The 13,932-nt window shown below is 49.8% G+C and overlaps 2 protein-coding genes and 1 long non-coding RNA gene across 11 annotated transcripts in view; 1 reads left to right on the top strand and 2 right to left on the bottom strand.

The window, feature by feature from the left end:
• ZNF7 (zinc finger protein 7) overlaps nt 1–13,932 on the bottom strand; it is a 322,126-nt gene that overhangs the window by 106,199 nt on the left and 201,995 nt on the right. The gene's annotated exons all lie outside the window — the stretch shown is intronic.
• The window catches only part of ZNF251 (zinc finger protein 251), a 38,020-nt gene that overhangs the window by 14,328 nt on the left and 9,760 nt on the right, over nt 1–13,932 (top strand). For 4 of the 8 annotated variants that reach the window (XM_008001984.3, XM_008001983.3, XM_008001981.3 and 1 more), the window contains one exon: nt 3,532–3,699. The exons of 3 other annotated variants lie outside the window; for them this stretch is intronic. In XM_008001984.3, coding sequence (XP_008000175.1) covers nt 3,532–3,699 — 168 coding nt within the window. One more of the 8 variants, XM_008001989.3, reaches the window with a different exon arrangement.
• LOC140712260 (uncharacterized) overlaps nt 11,830–13,932 on the bottom strand; it is a 34,487-nt gene continuing 32,384 nt past the window's right edge. Inside the window, exon 2 of the long non-coding RNA XR_012093803.1 lies at nt 11,830–12,809. This is a non-coding gene — a long non-coding RNA (uncharacterized lncRNA). The remainder of the gene's footprint in view (nt 12,810–13,932) is intronic.

Here is a 13,932-nt window from a genome sequence, read left to right as displayed (position 1 = left end):
TGGATTCTGAAAGGCCAGCTATGGAACTTGAGTATGCGTGGATTTGGATATACGTGGGGGGGTCTCGGGCCCAATCCCCTTTGTTTACCAACGGACACCTATACTGTATGATTCCAACTATATGACATTCTGGATGAGGCAAAACTAGAGAGAGCAAAAAGGTCAGCACTGCCAAGGAGCAGAGAAGCAGGGTGGAGCCAGAGGATTTTCAGGGCAGTGACACTAGTCTATAGTACTACAGAGGTAGATGCAAAACCCATAGATCACGCAGCTCCAAGAGTGAGCCCTAAACTGAGAGTTTAGATAGTAATGATGTGTCAGTGTGGGTTCATTCATTGTGATGCTGTGTTGCGGGAGGTAAGTAGTGGGGGAGGTGTGTGTGGGGCGGGGTGTATGTAGGAACTGTGTTTTCTGCTTAATATTGCTGTGAAATGCTCTAAAAATAAAAGTATTTTCAAACAATCTCGTGTTTCCCCAGATTTTCCATCTCTAGTGCTCTTCATCCCTTTCTGACGATCTGAGTTTCTTCTAGCTGGCATCATTTCCCTTCAGCCTAAAGACCTTTGCATTTCTCATGGTGCGAGTCTGCTGCCCCAGTTCTTAGTTTTCTCGTGTATGAAAGTACCTTTATTTTGCTTTTTTTTTCTTTTTTTCCTTTTCCCATTCAGCACTTTAAAGCTGCTATTTTACTCTTTTCTGGCCTCCTTGGCTTTCGATGAGGAGTCACCACGGGATCCCTGGCTGGTGGTGTGTCGTGGGTCACTCTCCTGCTTTCGAGGCAAGCTGCCTGTCGGTTCGGTTCCCAGCAGGTAGACTCTGATGGGCTGCAGCACTGGCCTCTTGGGTTTTCCTCTACTAGGTGTTCATACAGCATCTTGATCCTGTAGATTTCTGTCTTTCATCAAATTTGGGCAACTTTTGACCATTATTTCTTCACATTTCTTTCTGTACCATTCCCTCTCTGGTCTCCTTAGATACCAATTATAAGTGACCATTTGAATTATGTAACAGGTTTGTAAGGCTGTTTATTATTTTAAAAATATTTTTATCTGTATTCTTCCGATAATTTCTGTTCATCTCGATTAAAGTTCACTTACTCTCCTTTATTGTGCCCATTCAGCTGTTAGTCCGTCAAGTAATGCTTTATTTCAGAAATTCTGTTTTTCAGTTCCAGAATGACCATTTTATTTTTTATTATTTCTGTGTCTCTGCTGAGACTTTTGACTCCCTGAGATTTTCCTGTTTTGTTTTACTTCACTGAGGATAATTATAATTCCTGTTTTTAAATCCTTGTCTGTTAGTTTCAACATCTGACTCATTTCAGGGTCAGATGGTTGATTTCCTTTTCTCACAAAAAAGTGCTCTATTTTCTTGGTTGTTTATGTGTTTGTTAAATTTGGGGTAGAGACTGTGGATTCTGTACGTATGGGTATTTGTGTATCTGCGTCTGTGTGTATGTACGTGTTTACACATGTGAGTATGTGTGTGCGTATGAGTGTGTGTGTACCTCTGTGCAGCTGGTCACCAGCATGTACCTTCACAAGTTACATTTTGCTGGCATTATCCACGAGCTGTCACCACTGTGGCCTGGGCACCGAGCTTTCTGAGGCTTGTGTGTTGACTTGTCCCAGGGCTCTGCCATCGTCAGTACTGGCCCCGCTCACAGATACTCTTTCCTGGGTTGGGCCAGCTCTTTTTGGACACTTTAGAGATCCATCTTGGGCCCATCTGCGTTTGTAGTGCTGCTTTTCTGTGGCCCCTTCCGGCTACTGGGACTGTTCCCTTTTGGCATTGCATTTGGCAGCACTTCTGAGGAACTCAGCCTCCAGGGCCTCCTGTTGTCCTTTTTTTTTTTTTTTTTTTTCATTATTTTTATTTATTTAGTTTTTGTTTCTGTTTTTTGCTGTTTTTGTTTGTTTGAGACGGAGTTTTGCTCTTCTTGCCCAGGCTGGAGTGCCATGGCGCCATCTTGGCTTGTCACAGCCTCCACCTCCCGGGTTCACGTGATTCTCCTGCCTCAGCCTCCTGAGTAGCTGGGACTGCAGGCGATCACCACCATGCCCAGATAATTTTGTATTTTTAGAAGAGACGGGGTTTCACCATGTTGGTCAGGCTGGTCTCGAACTCCTGAGCTCAGGCAATCTGCCCGCCTTGGCCTCCCAAGGTGCTGGGATTACAGGTGTGAGCCACCATGCCAGCCTATTTTTACTTTTTTGATATTTAGTCTTGTTCTGTTGCCCAGGCTGGAGTGCAGTGGTGCCATCTTGGCTCAGTACAACTTCTGCCTCCCAGGTTCAAGTGATTCTCCTGCCTCAGCCTCCCAAGTAGCTGGGACTATAGCCGCCCGCCACCACACCCTCCTAATTCTGTTTTTAGTAGAGACGGGGTTTCACCATGTTGGCCAGGATGGTCTTGAACTCCCTACCTCAGGTGATACACCCGCCTCAGCCTCCCAAAGTGCTGGGATTACAGGCATGAGCCACCACGCCCAGCCTGAAAATGCAGTTAAAAAAAAAAAAAAATTCATTTTGCTTGTTTGTATTTTTCTGTTGTTATTTTTTATGGTTTCTTGAAGACATGAGAAGATTCAGAGCTAAACTTTGTTCCCACTGGGACCAGATAATGAAATTCTTTTTGTTTTTTTGAAACAGCCTCGCTGTGTCACCAAGGGTGGAGTGCAGTGGCGTGAACTTGGCTCGCTGCAACCTTACCCTCCCTGGTTCAAGTGGTCCTCCCACCTCAGCCTCCTGAGCGGGACTACAGGTGCACTCCAGCACACCCAGATAATGTTTGTATTTTTAGTAGGGACAAGGTTTCACCATATTGATCAGGCTGGTCTTGAACTCCTGGGCTCAAGCAGTCCACCTGCCTTGGCCTCCCAAAGTGCTGGGATTACAGCATCAAAACACATGAGGTTTCCGGGTGCCGTGGTCACGCCTATAATTCCGGCACTTTGGGCATTTTTGTTTCCATTTAGTTTATATGTCAAGCATAGGCTATTTCAGCAAAATAAGATTCCTAGCATCCCTGGGCTCTATATTTTGTAGAGAGCTCTGTAGGTTGGAGTCTAGTTGTGAGTCCATAGTTGGGGCAGAGGCAACCCTTTTGATCCTAGTTTGTTGGGGGGTGGAGTTGTGATTTGTGATCCTAGTTTGAGGGGTGGAGTCATGACGGGAGTCTGCAGCGGGGAGGGTCTGTGTTCTCAGTGTTGAAGTTGGAGTGATGTCATCCCCCTTGAGATGGGGGCCATCCAGGTGGATGGATGATGTGCTCCCAGTTGGCCACCACTGTCAGGAAGGCCTTGTAGTTCCCTGGGAGGGCTGGTCTGCGCATCTCTGGCGCTGTTTCAAGTATCACCCTGCATTTATGGTGATCCCTTGCAGACTAAGGTGAGGAAGCCCTAGGAGGCAACTTCTTCCCAAACAGGTGCCCCCACGAGGTTGCCCTGCACAAGAGAACCGTCCTGTTTCCACAAACAGGTGTCCCCTGAGGTTGCTTTGAATGAGAGAACCGTCCTGTTTCCACAAACAGGTGCCCCCCGAGGTTGCTTTGAACGAGAGAACCGTCCTGTTTCCACTTGCTTGACTGAGTCTAAATCTATGGGCAGAAGGCAGTTTGGACTTGCAGGCATGTTGCATCACAAGGCTGCCAATTCGACTGACTCGACCAGGTCCTCCAACACCATGAGCAAGGGGCCGGGTATGAGTAAAGCCACACACCCTCCTGGAGTTTGGGAAGACCCTTTGTGTCAGGTCAGCCTGGTCCTGCAGGTGCCATTTCCATGCAGCAAGGTGACACCTGCCTGTGCTGGGTGGGAGGTGTCCTGAGCTGTCGCGTGGTGGGTTCGGAGTCCACAGGGGTGCTGCTTCCACTCATTGTGGGACCCTCAGTTTCTAATTGCGCCCAATAGGCAGATAGCATTTGCCTTTCTAGGGGGCATATTGAGCTGCTCTTTGGGGCTCATTTAGTTCAGAACCCTATGGGCAACCAGGTGGACCATGTTTTCTCCACAGACTCCATGAGGCAGAGTGGGTGTCGCCAGAGCTTCCACGCAAGAGTGGGACCTGGAGGCATGGTGGCATGGTGTGCTGGGCTGCCTGCCAGGCCTGGCGAGGGCTGTGGGGCCTCCCCACTGAGAGGTGGTTGCTTTACAGGTTATAGCATAAAAGGGTCTGGGTATTAGAGTAAGATATGGAAACTCTTGTCTCCAAAACACGAAGAATCCAAATCGATGTGTCTGTGGAAGACTTGTGGGTGGTATCAGTGTCAGTAGTTTATGTTTAACAGTTAATAGGATCTGCTGCACCCTGACCAGACAGTGCCCAAGAATTTTACTGAAGGCACTGGCCCCTGTATTTTATGTGGGGTGATACCATAACCCTTTTTTTTTTTTTTTTTTTTTTTTTTTGAGACGGAGTCTCACTGTGTCGCCCAGGCTGGGGTGCAGTGGTGTGATCTTGGCTCACTTCAAGCTCCGCCTCCTGGGTTCACGCCATTCTCCTGCCTCAGCCTCCCAAGTAGCTGGGACTACAGGCGCCCGCCACCACGCCCGGCTCATTTTTTGTATTTTTAGTAGAGACGGGGTTTCACCGTGTTAGCCAGGATGGTCTCGATCTCCCAACCTTGTTATCCGCCTGCCTCGGCCTCCTAAAGTGCTGGGATTACAGGCATGAGCCACCACGCCTGGCCTCATAACCATTATTTTTATTTATTTATTTATTTTTGAGACAGAATCTTGCTCTGTCGCCCAGGTTGGAGTGCAGTGGTGCAATCTCTGCTCACTGTAAACTCAGCCTCCCGGGTTCACACCATTCTCCTGCCTCAGCCTCCTGAGTCGCTGGGACTACAGGTGCCCACCACCACGCCCGGCTAATTTTTCGTATTTTTTTTTTTCTAGGTAGACACAAAGTTTCACCGTGTTTGCCAGGATGGTCTTGGTCTCCTGACCTCATGATCTGTCCACCTTGGCCTCCCAAAGTGCTGGGATTACAGGCGTGGCCATCGCACCCGGCCATCACCGTTATTTTTCAGCTGGGTCATGATGGTGTGTGAATGTGAACAGCTTATTCAGAAGGAATCTTTTAACAGGAGGTCATCGATACAATGCCGTAAATGACAGTGTGGAAGAGATGCCTCATCCAGGTCTTGTCTGCAGAGGTTTGGGGCACTGACTGGGCTATTGGGGACCTCACTGGAAGCTGAGTAAAGGGATATTGTGTTCCTTTGAAAATGAAGGCAAATTGTGGTTGAGACTCCTCAGTAATAGGTATAGAATAAAATATATTGGCCAAACCAAGGACCACAAAGTGTACACCTGGGACCATTGGAATATCTTCAATAATTTGTTATCTTAGTTAGAGGGGCCTTTGTTGGAGAAACCTGGGCATGTAAGTTTCAGTAATTAATAAGTGAGCGCCACTCTTTGGAACTAATTTAGGGTACAGGCTAGACTGTGCTGTTAAAGGGAGAGAGAGTGGTTTTGTAACCTTAGCCTTTAGCATGTTTTTAATGACTGGGCACAGGCCAGCACACCTTGTTTCAAGGGATATTGAGGGGTGTGCACCATCTTTACTGGACGTGGCAAGTGGACAGGTTCCCAGTGGGCAGCTGCAACCAGAAGGGCCGGTGACTTAGGTTTGTTCCAGGAGCATGAGGGCACCCACTCCCGTGATGGAAGAAGAGAGAGCCGGTGGGTGGCAGATGTTTAATAAAAGTAGTGCCAGTGGAGGCATCTAAAGGGTCGTGAGGGGCCAGGCGCGGTGGCTCATGCCTGTAATCCTAGCACTTTAAGAGGCCAAAGCAGGCAGATCACTTGAGACCAGGAGTTCGAGACCAGCCCGGCCAACATGGTAAAACCCCGTCTCTACTAAAAATACAAAAATTAGCCGGGTGTGGCTGTGGGTACCTGTAATCCTAGCTACTCGGGAGGCTGAAGTGGGAGGATTGCTTGAGCCTGGAAAGTCAAGGCTCCCGTGAACCAAGATCATGCCACTGTACCCCAGCCTGGGCAACAGAGCAAGACTGTCTTAAACAAAATAAAATAGGCTGGGTGCGGCGGCTCACACCTGTAATCCCAGCACTTTGGGAGGCTGAGGTAGGTGGATTACCTGAGGTCAGAAATTCAAGACCAGTCTGGCCAACATGGTGAAACCCCATCTCTACTAAAAATACAAAAAAGTTAGCCACACATGGTGGCGGGCGCCTGTAATCCCAGCTACTTGGGAGGCTGAGGCAGGAGAATCGCTTGAACCTGGGAGCTGGAGGTTGCAGTGAGCCGAGATTGCGCCACTGCACTTCAACCTGTGCAACAAGAACAACAACAACAAAAAAAACTGTCTCAAAAAATAATAATAATAAAATAGGTTGGGCACGGTGGCTCACGTCTGTAATCCCAGCACTTTGGGAGGCCGAGGCGGATGGATCATCTGAGGTCGGGAGTTCCAGACCAGCCTGACCAACATGGAGAAACCCTATCTCTACTAAAAATACAAAAATTAGCTGGCCATGGTGGTGCGCACCTGTAATCCTAGCTACTTGGGAGGCTGAGGCAGGAGAATCACTTGAACCCGAGAGGTAGAAGTTGCGGTGAGCTGAGATTGTGCCATTGCACTCCAGCCTGGGGCAACAAGAGTGAAACTCTGTCTCAAAAATAAATAAAATAAAATAAAATAAAATAAAATTAAAATAAAATAAAATAAATAAGTAAAATAAAATGAAGGTGAACTCTCGAGGGTTTGTTCGTGATTCCCTTTATTTTAAAAGCTTTCCCTTTTTACATTTTGTAGGCTCCTCAGAAACTACTGTGACTTGGGTCCCCTTATAAAGTACTGAAAGTTTTTCTTGCCCCAATTAATAGAGTAGTAAAAGGCAATTGTCCCCTCAGAGTGGGACAGCCCCTGGAGGACCACCAAGTCCCCAGGCTACGGGATGAGGAGGCTGCCATTCTCTCAAGTTGGGAAAGGAGGGAGGGTATTAGTTCCGTGAGAACAGGCTGTCGAGGGTCCTCAGCCTTCAGAAATATGGCCACATGAGCCCAGGTGCTTATTTTCTGGCTGCCCCATGATGAGGGCATCGGGCACAGCCACCCATCTTGGGGGCCCATGAGGGTCTGGTTCTTAGTCCTGGGATTTGGGGAAGTTTCCAGGTGCTCAGGGAAAATAATGGTGAGGCCTGGGTCCCACTGTGGGGGGCCAGGGTCAGTCGAAGTCAGGCTGGGGGCCCTCAGCAGGCGACTGCTGAACACCAGGGAGCAGCTGCCCGTGTCTCGCCTTTGCACGTGTCTTGTCCAGAGCTGCCATGTGACTGAGGGGAGCCTCTTCAGGACTGGAGACAGCCCCAGGGTCCCCCAGCAGTGACATTCAAAGAGACAACAGACCCCTCGCGCTGTCTGCTGTCACTCAGCAGGAGGTGGGTGTGGTCTCCAGGGCCCCTCCACAGTGAACTCTGGCTGTTGTCACTGGTGGGTGGTTGAGTCCGGGCCTTGCCTTGAGTATCCACAGCAGGGAGCCTCCGAGTGTGCCCGTTGTCCCCACCCGGTGAGCCTTCCTCATCAGTGGTTTTTCTGATTCGTGGGCATGGGATTGGCCACATTGAGGGACAGATGTGGGGGATCTGGGCTAGTGTCCTGGAGGAATTTAGCACACATTTCTGTGGGAGTGAGCACTAACTCTGACCCGGTGCTAAATGCCCTGAGTCAGCCCCCTTTTCACTCTGTCAGTGCAAAATCTTTTTTTTTTTTTTTTGAGACGGAGTCTTACTCTGTCACCCACGCTGCAGTGCAATGATGCGATCTCAGCTCACTGCAACCTCTGCCTCCCGGGTTCAAGCAATTCTCCCACCTCAGCCTCCCAAGTAGCTGGGATTACAGGCGCACTCCACTACCGGCCAGCTAATTTTTGTATTTTCAGTAGAGATGGGGTTTTACCATGTTGCCCAGGATGGTCTCAAACTCCTGACCTCAGATGATCCACCCTCCTCGGCCTCCCAAAGTGCTGGGATTACAGGCATGAGCCACCGTGCCTGGCCAGTGTAAAATCTCTCTTTCTCTTTTTTTTTTTTTTTTTTTTTGAAACAGAGTCTCGCTCTGTCCCCAGGCTGGAGTGCAGTGGTGCAATCTCAGCTCACTGCAAGCTCCGCCTCCCTGGTTCAAATGATTCTCCCACCTCAGCCTCCTGAGTAGCTGGAATTACAGGCACCCACCACCACACCCAGCTAATTTTTGTATTTTTAGTAGAGAGGAGGTTTCTCCATGTTGGTCAGGCTGGTCTCGAACTCTTGACCCCAGGTGATCCACCCACCTTGGCTTCCCAGAGTGTTGGGATTACAGGCGTGAGCCACTGCGCCCGGCCTGCAAAATCCCTTAAGGCAAATTTGAATTTTCTACCATAGAGGAATTTTGGTCTCCAGTTCTAATTTTCCCGTCCCCTGTGATTTTTACATTTTTTAGATTATTGCCAGAAGAATCTGAGGGTGACCTCTGTGTGTCCCTACCTCGCAGGCAGCACCTCCCTCTCCAGGGTGTCCCAGCAGTCTCTGTGGGACCAGGGTCAGCACCCACCAGCGCCATCATTTTCTGGTGTCAGGGTCAGCCCCAGGCCTCAGGACCACAGGACCAGCGGCACCAAGTACAGCCCATGCTGTTGCTGTGAGCCTTGCACTCATCTAAGAGCTGGATGGCGGCCTCCAGCGTACGGTGGGGCAGGGACTGGGTGCTCAGGCCATTTGCTTTTGCCCACCAGTCCATGCCAGAGATTAGACCCGTGAAACCCCCTGGAGTTGGGGGACAGGGCCGACAGGCACAGGGACAAAGCATGGATATTTGCAAGGGGTCATGGCCAGCGCCAGCCCTGCAGGGATCGCCCATGGTCTGGGTCTGCAGTAGACCTGGATACCTGTGAATGCCATGGGAGGTGTCTATACAGCCAGGAGCTCCCCTCAGCTCAGCACTGGGACAAAGGAAAACACCAGGCAGGTGTGGCATGGGAAGGTCCCAACAGAGGGACCGTGGTCTGAGTGGGTGCCTCCTCGATCAGGATTTCGGAAACACAGAGCCACCCTTACCTGCCCAACAGCCATTTAGGGTGCACAGTTTAGGCATCTGGCACGTACAGCCTAAAATTCTGCCGGCTGTGGGACCGGCCCCAGCGGCATCTCTGTTCCCAGATGTAGTCATCCCCACTGGCAGTGATTTTAGTCAGCCAGGCGCAGCGGAAAGGCATCTTGCGCTCCATCCCAGCCACTGTGACAGCTGTTCCAGGGTTTTTTCTTTTATTCTTTTTTCGTTTCTCTTGAGAAAACCTCTTCAGTGATCAGACACAAGATGGAAAATAAGGATTTTCTTACTTATAGGTCTTGGGGGTGTACATGGCACGCCTGAAGGCCACATGGAGGTCAGCGTGAGGAGAGAGGATGGAGGGCGAGGATCTGGGGCATCTGCCTCTCCTGGGTTCCAGGGTGTGGGTGGAAGCCCAGGTGGAGAAGAGGGGTTGCAGGGTTTGGAGCAAACACGTGCAAGGAGGGCTCCTGCTCCGCAGTCAGTCCAGGTTTCATGTCCAGTCAAGCAGCTGTGTGCAGGTGTGCTTGGAGCGGTGGCCTCTGACCCGCAGGGACTAAGAGGGAGGGGTTGGGAACTCAGGTCAGGCGGCTGCCGGAGGCCTCATGGCAGTCGGAGCTCATATCAAAGGGGATAACGCATGTGGAGGCAGCTCAGAAACGGGCCTGCTGCACTGGGTCTATTTTAGAGGTGGGGTCTCAACATCTTGCCCAGGCAGTTCTCAAACTTTTGGCCTCAAGCAATCCTCCCACTTCAGCCTCTCAAAGTGCTAGGATTACAGGCATGAGCCACCACACCTGACTTAAGTAATATTTTATCAACATTTTTGTTTTGTTTTGTTTTGAGATGGAGTCTCGCTCTGTCGCCCAGGCTGGAGTGCAGGGGCACGATCTTAGCTCATTACAACCTCTGCCTCCCGGGTTCAAGCAATTCTCCTGCCTCAGCCTCCCATGTAGCTGGGACTACAGGCACATGCCACCACGCCCGGCTAATTTTTGTATTAGTAAAGACAGGGTTTCTCCATGTTGGCCAGGCTGCTCTCGAACTCCTGACTTCAGATGATCCACCCGCCTCAGCCTCCGAAAGTGCTGGGATTACAGGTGTGAGCCACCCAGCCTGGCCTTTATCAACAATTTATTACATACAAGTGAATTATTGCTGCTGCCAGTATTAAGTTACCTACCGTGTTTTGTGTTTGAGGTCTGATAGGTTCTAACGCTCAGTCTAATGTAATTGGCCAATTAATCTTTTTACTATGACTTGTCAATCATGCATAGGTTTTGGATTATCTAGAATTGATGTACAGCACTTTTCCCCCAGTGTGTTACGGAAGATTTCAGACATACACCAAATTTGGAAGAACTTTATGGTGAAGACTCATACACCCGCCACCGAGGTTCTGTGTTAACATTTACCATGCCACTATCCCTCTACCAGACCCACCATCTACTTTGTTTTTGCTTTTGAAGTAAATTGCAAGGCTGGGCACAGTGGCTCACACCTGTAATCCCAACACTTTGGGAGGCTGAGGTGGGCAGATCACTTGAGGCCAGGAGTTTGACACAAGCCTGGCCAACATGGTAAACCCTGTCTTTACAAAAAAATTAAAAAATTAGCCAGGCGTGGTGGTGCATGCCTATAGTCCCAGCTACTCAGGAGGCTGAGGCATGAGAATCACTTGAACCTGGGGGGCAGAGGTTGCAGTGAGTTGAGATCGCATCATTGCACTCCAGCCTGGGTGACGGAGAAAGATTCTGCCTAAAAAAAAAAAAAAAAAAAAATGCAGCTGTCAGGACATGTCCTTTATTGAATTTAATTTTATTTTTAATTTTAAAATAAAATTATTGGGCTGGGTGTGGTGACTCATGCCTGTAATCCCAACACTTTGGGAGGCAAGGTGGGTGGATCACCTGAGGTCAGGAGTTTGAGACCTGCCTGGCCAGCATGGTGAAACCCTGTCTCTACTGAAAATACAAAAATCAGCAGGGCGTGATGGCTCACGCCTGTAATCCCAGCTCCTCAGGAGGCTGAAGCGGGAGAGTTGCTTGAACCTGGGAGGCAGAGGTTGCTGTGAGCAGAAGTCACACCACTGCACTCTAGCCTGGGTGACAGAGCACGACTCTGTCTCAAAATGCATACATACATACATAAAATAACCAAGAAGCAGCACTAACAGAACACTTCCTTTAAATACATATGTGTCATTGATTGGAGATCAGTGTTTGTTTACAGTTTTTTCTTTTGAGGTGAAAATTATATAAATGAAGTGCACAAATCTTAAGTGTGAATTTGCTGAGTTTTAACAAATAGACACACTTGTGTAAACCAAACCTCTATCAAGATATATAATGTTATTGTTGCCCAGAAAGTTCCATCAGTATGCAGTACACCATTGAGGAAACACACTTTTGTAGCTGGAGGAAGACAGAACTGCATAGTTTTGTGAAACTATGGTTCTGAGAGCCACTGTTTGTGGTCATTTTGACTAAAAGTGTTGATTGGGATATTCTAAACTTGCAGGGGAGCAAGGCTCCTGTGTGTGGTTCGTGCCAGACTTAGACCAGGATGCAAAGTGGCCTTAGCTCGTGGCCCAGGCATCCCATGGATGATGTCAGTGTAGTGAACCCTAACGTCATGGGGTTTCGTCGGTGCTCCGGACATGATCTGGAAGCACTGAAGTCCTGTTGGGGCAGTTGGAAGAGAGTCCATCCTCAGTCTTAATCCCATGCAACACGGTGCCCGAGGTGCTGCTGTCTCCACTCATGGGGCGGTTGCCACGACCGTCACTGGGTGTCTGAATCGCGTGAGGAGAATTTTTTTTTTTTTTTTTGAGACGGAATTTTACTCTTGTTGCTCAGGCCGGAGTGCAATGGCACCATCTTGGCTCCCCACAACCACCGCCTCCCAGGTTCAAGCGATTCTCCTGCCTCAGCCTCCTGAGTAGCTGGGATTCCAGGCATGAGCCACCACGCCCGGCTAATTTTGTATTTTTAGTAGAGATGGGGTTTCTCCATGTTGGTCAGGCTGGTCTCGAACTCCCGACCTCAGGTGATCCGCCTGCCTCGGCCTCCCAAAGTGCTGGAATTACAGGCATGAGACACCGCGCCTGGCCTCGCATGAAGAGATCTTGAGTAAGATCTTGTCAGCCAGATAGGAAAAGATGATTCTGTTTTTGTTTGTTCGCGTTTGAAGGGGCAGTGGTGAGCACAGGTGCCCTGCTTTAGAAGTTCTGAGTGTGTGTTGTACAAGAAGGAGGTTAGTGATGGGCGCCCCCAGGAGCCACAGGCTCTGGTCCGGTCCTCCCCTACTACGGTGTCTGACCTGGCCTGGCAGGTGTCTCTGGCAGTGCCTCCATGTGGACTTTGAATCCAGGCTGAGTTTCAGTCATGTTTGTTGGGGATTCCTTGCCAGGGCCCTGCCCCTGGGACGCCTCGTCCCGGCCTCACGTGCTGTGCTTTCCGTGGCTGTCTTACCCGGGAGGCCTCTGGGAGGCAGCAGAGCCCACCCTTGCTGCTCTTTGTCCAGGGATTGGTGCTCTGGGCTCCGCGCCTGGAGGGTCCTTTAGGCCAGGTGGATAAAGCATGGCCTCTCCATTTACCTGTTTGTTTTCTGAGTTCTCTTTTGGCAGTTTTCAGCCGATTCTGGTGATGTACGAAGGGAGAGGCACCGCTGGGCCTGCCATATAGCTGCACAGTGAGCGAGCAGCCTCGAGGTGGTGGGTGAGGGCACCCCCTCCTGGGAACACCGCCAGCCCTGCCTGCAATGTTGAGAAACTGTTACAGTGGAACATTTTTATCTGAGTAGTCACAAAAAACACATGTCACTTGTTGATAGCCTGATAAGAGATGTTTCGGTTTTGGTTTCTCAGAGACAGGGTCGCACTCTGCTGCCCAGGCTGGAGTGCAGAGGTACAGTCTCAACTCACTGCAGCCTCTACCTCCTGGGCTCAAGCGTTCCTCTCATTTCAGCCTCCCAAAGTGCCAGAATTACAGGTACGAGCCACCACACCCAGCCCAAGAGATCTATTCTTTTTTTTTTTTTTTTTTTTTTTGAGACGGAGTCTCGCTCTGTCACCCAGGCTGGAGTGCAGTGGCGCGATCTCAGCTCACTGCAAGCTCCGCCTCCCGAGTTCACGCCATTCTCCTGCCTCAGCCTCCCGTGTAGCTGGGACTACAGGCGCCCGCCACCTTGCCTGGCTAGTTTTTTGTATTTTTTAGCAGAGACGGGGTTTCACCGTGTTAGCCAGGATGGTCTCGATCTCCTGACCTCGTGATCCGCCCGTCTCGGCCTCCCAAAGTGCTGGGATTACAGGCGTGAGCCACCGCGCCCGGCCGAGATCTGTTCTTAAGCGTCCTGTTACATTGATATGAGACATCGGGGAGGACCCTGGCATTTAAAAGGAATCTTACATGCTTGCTAAAAGGGCACTACGCATAGAGAAAACGACATAAAAACTTTTCTTCATTTTTTTCTCAATTTTTCTTTTGACTTTTATAACCAGGAGCTTTAGGAGTGAACTCGTATTTTTAAATTTTAATATGAATATAGGTCAGGCACACTTCATTTTCTTCCACTTCATTTTGTTGTGCTTTGTAGATACTGCTGCCTTTTTTATCCCCCCCGTAGACGGAGTCTCGCTCTTGTCGCCCAGGCTGGAGTGCAATGGCGCGATCTTAGCTCACTGCAACCTCCGCCTCCCAGGTTCAGATTCTCCTGCCTCAGCCTCCCAAGTTGCTGGGATTACAGGCACGCACCACCATGCGTGGCTAGTTTTGTATTTTTAGTAGGGACAGGGTTTTACCATGTTGGCCAGGATGGTCTCCAACTTCTGACCTCAGGTGATCCGCCCCCTGGGCCTCCCAGAGTGTTGGGATTACAGG

Source organism: Chlorocebus sabaeus, chromosome 8 (assembly GCF_047675955.1).
Source record: "Chlorocebus sabaeus isolate Y175 chromosome 8, mChlSab1.0.hap1, whole genome shotgun sequence".
NCBI classification, from domain to species: Eukaryota; Metazoa; Chordata; class Mammalia; order Primates; family Cercopithecidae; genus Chlorocebus; species Chlorocebus sabaeus.
Note: the sequence above shows the minus strand (reverse complement) of the source record. Positions and strands in the feature narration are given on the sequence as shown.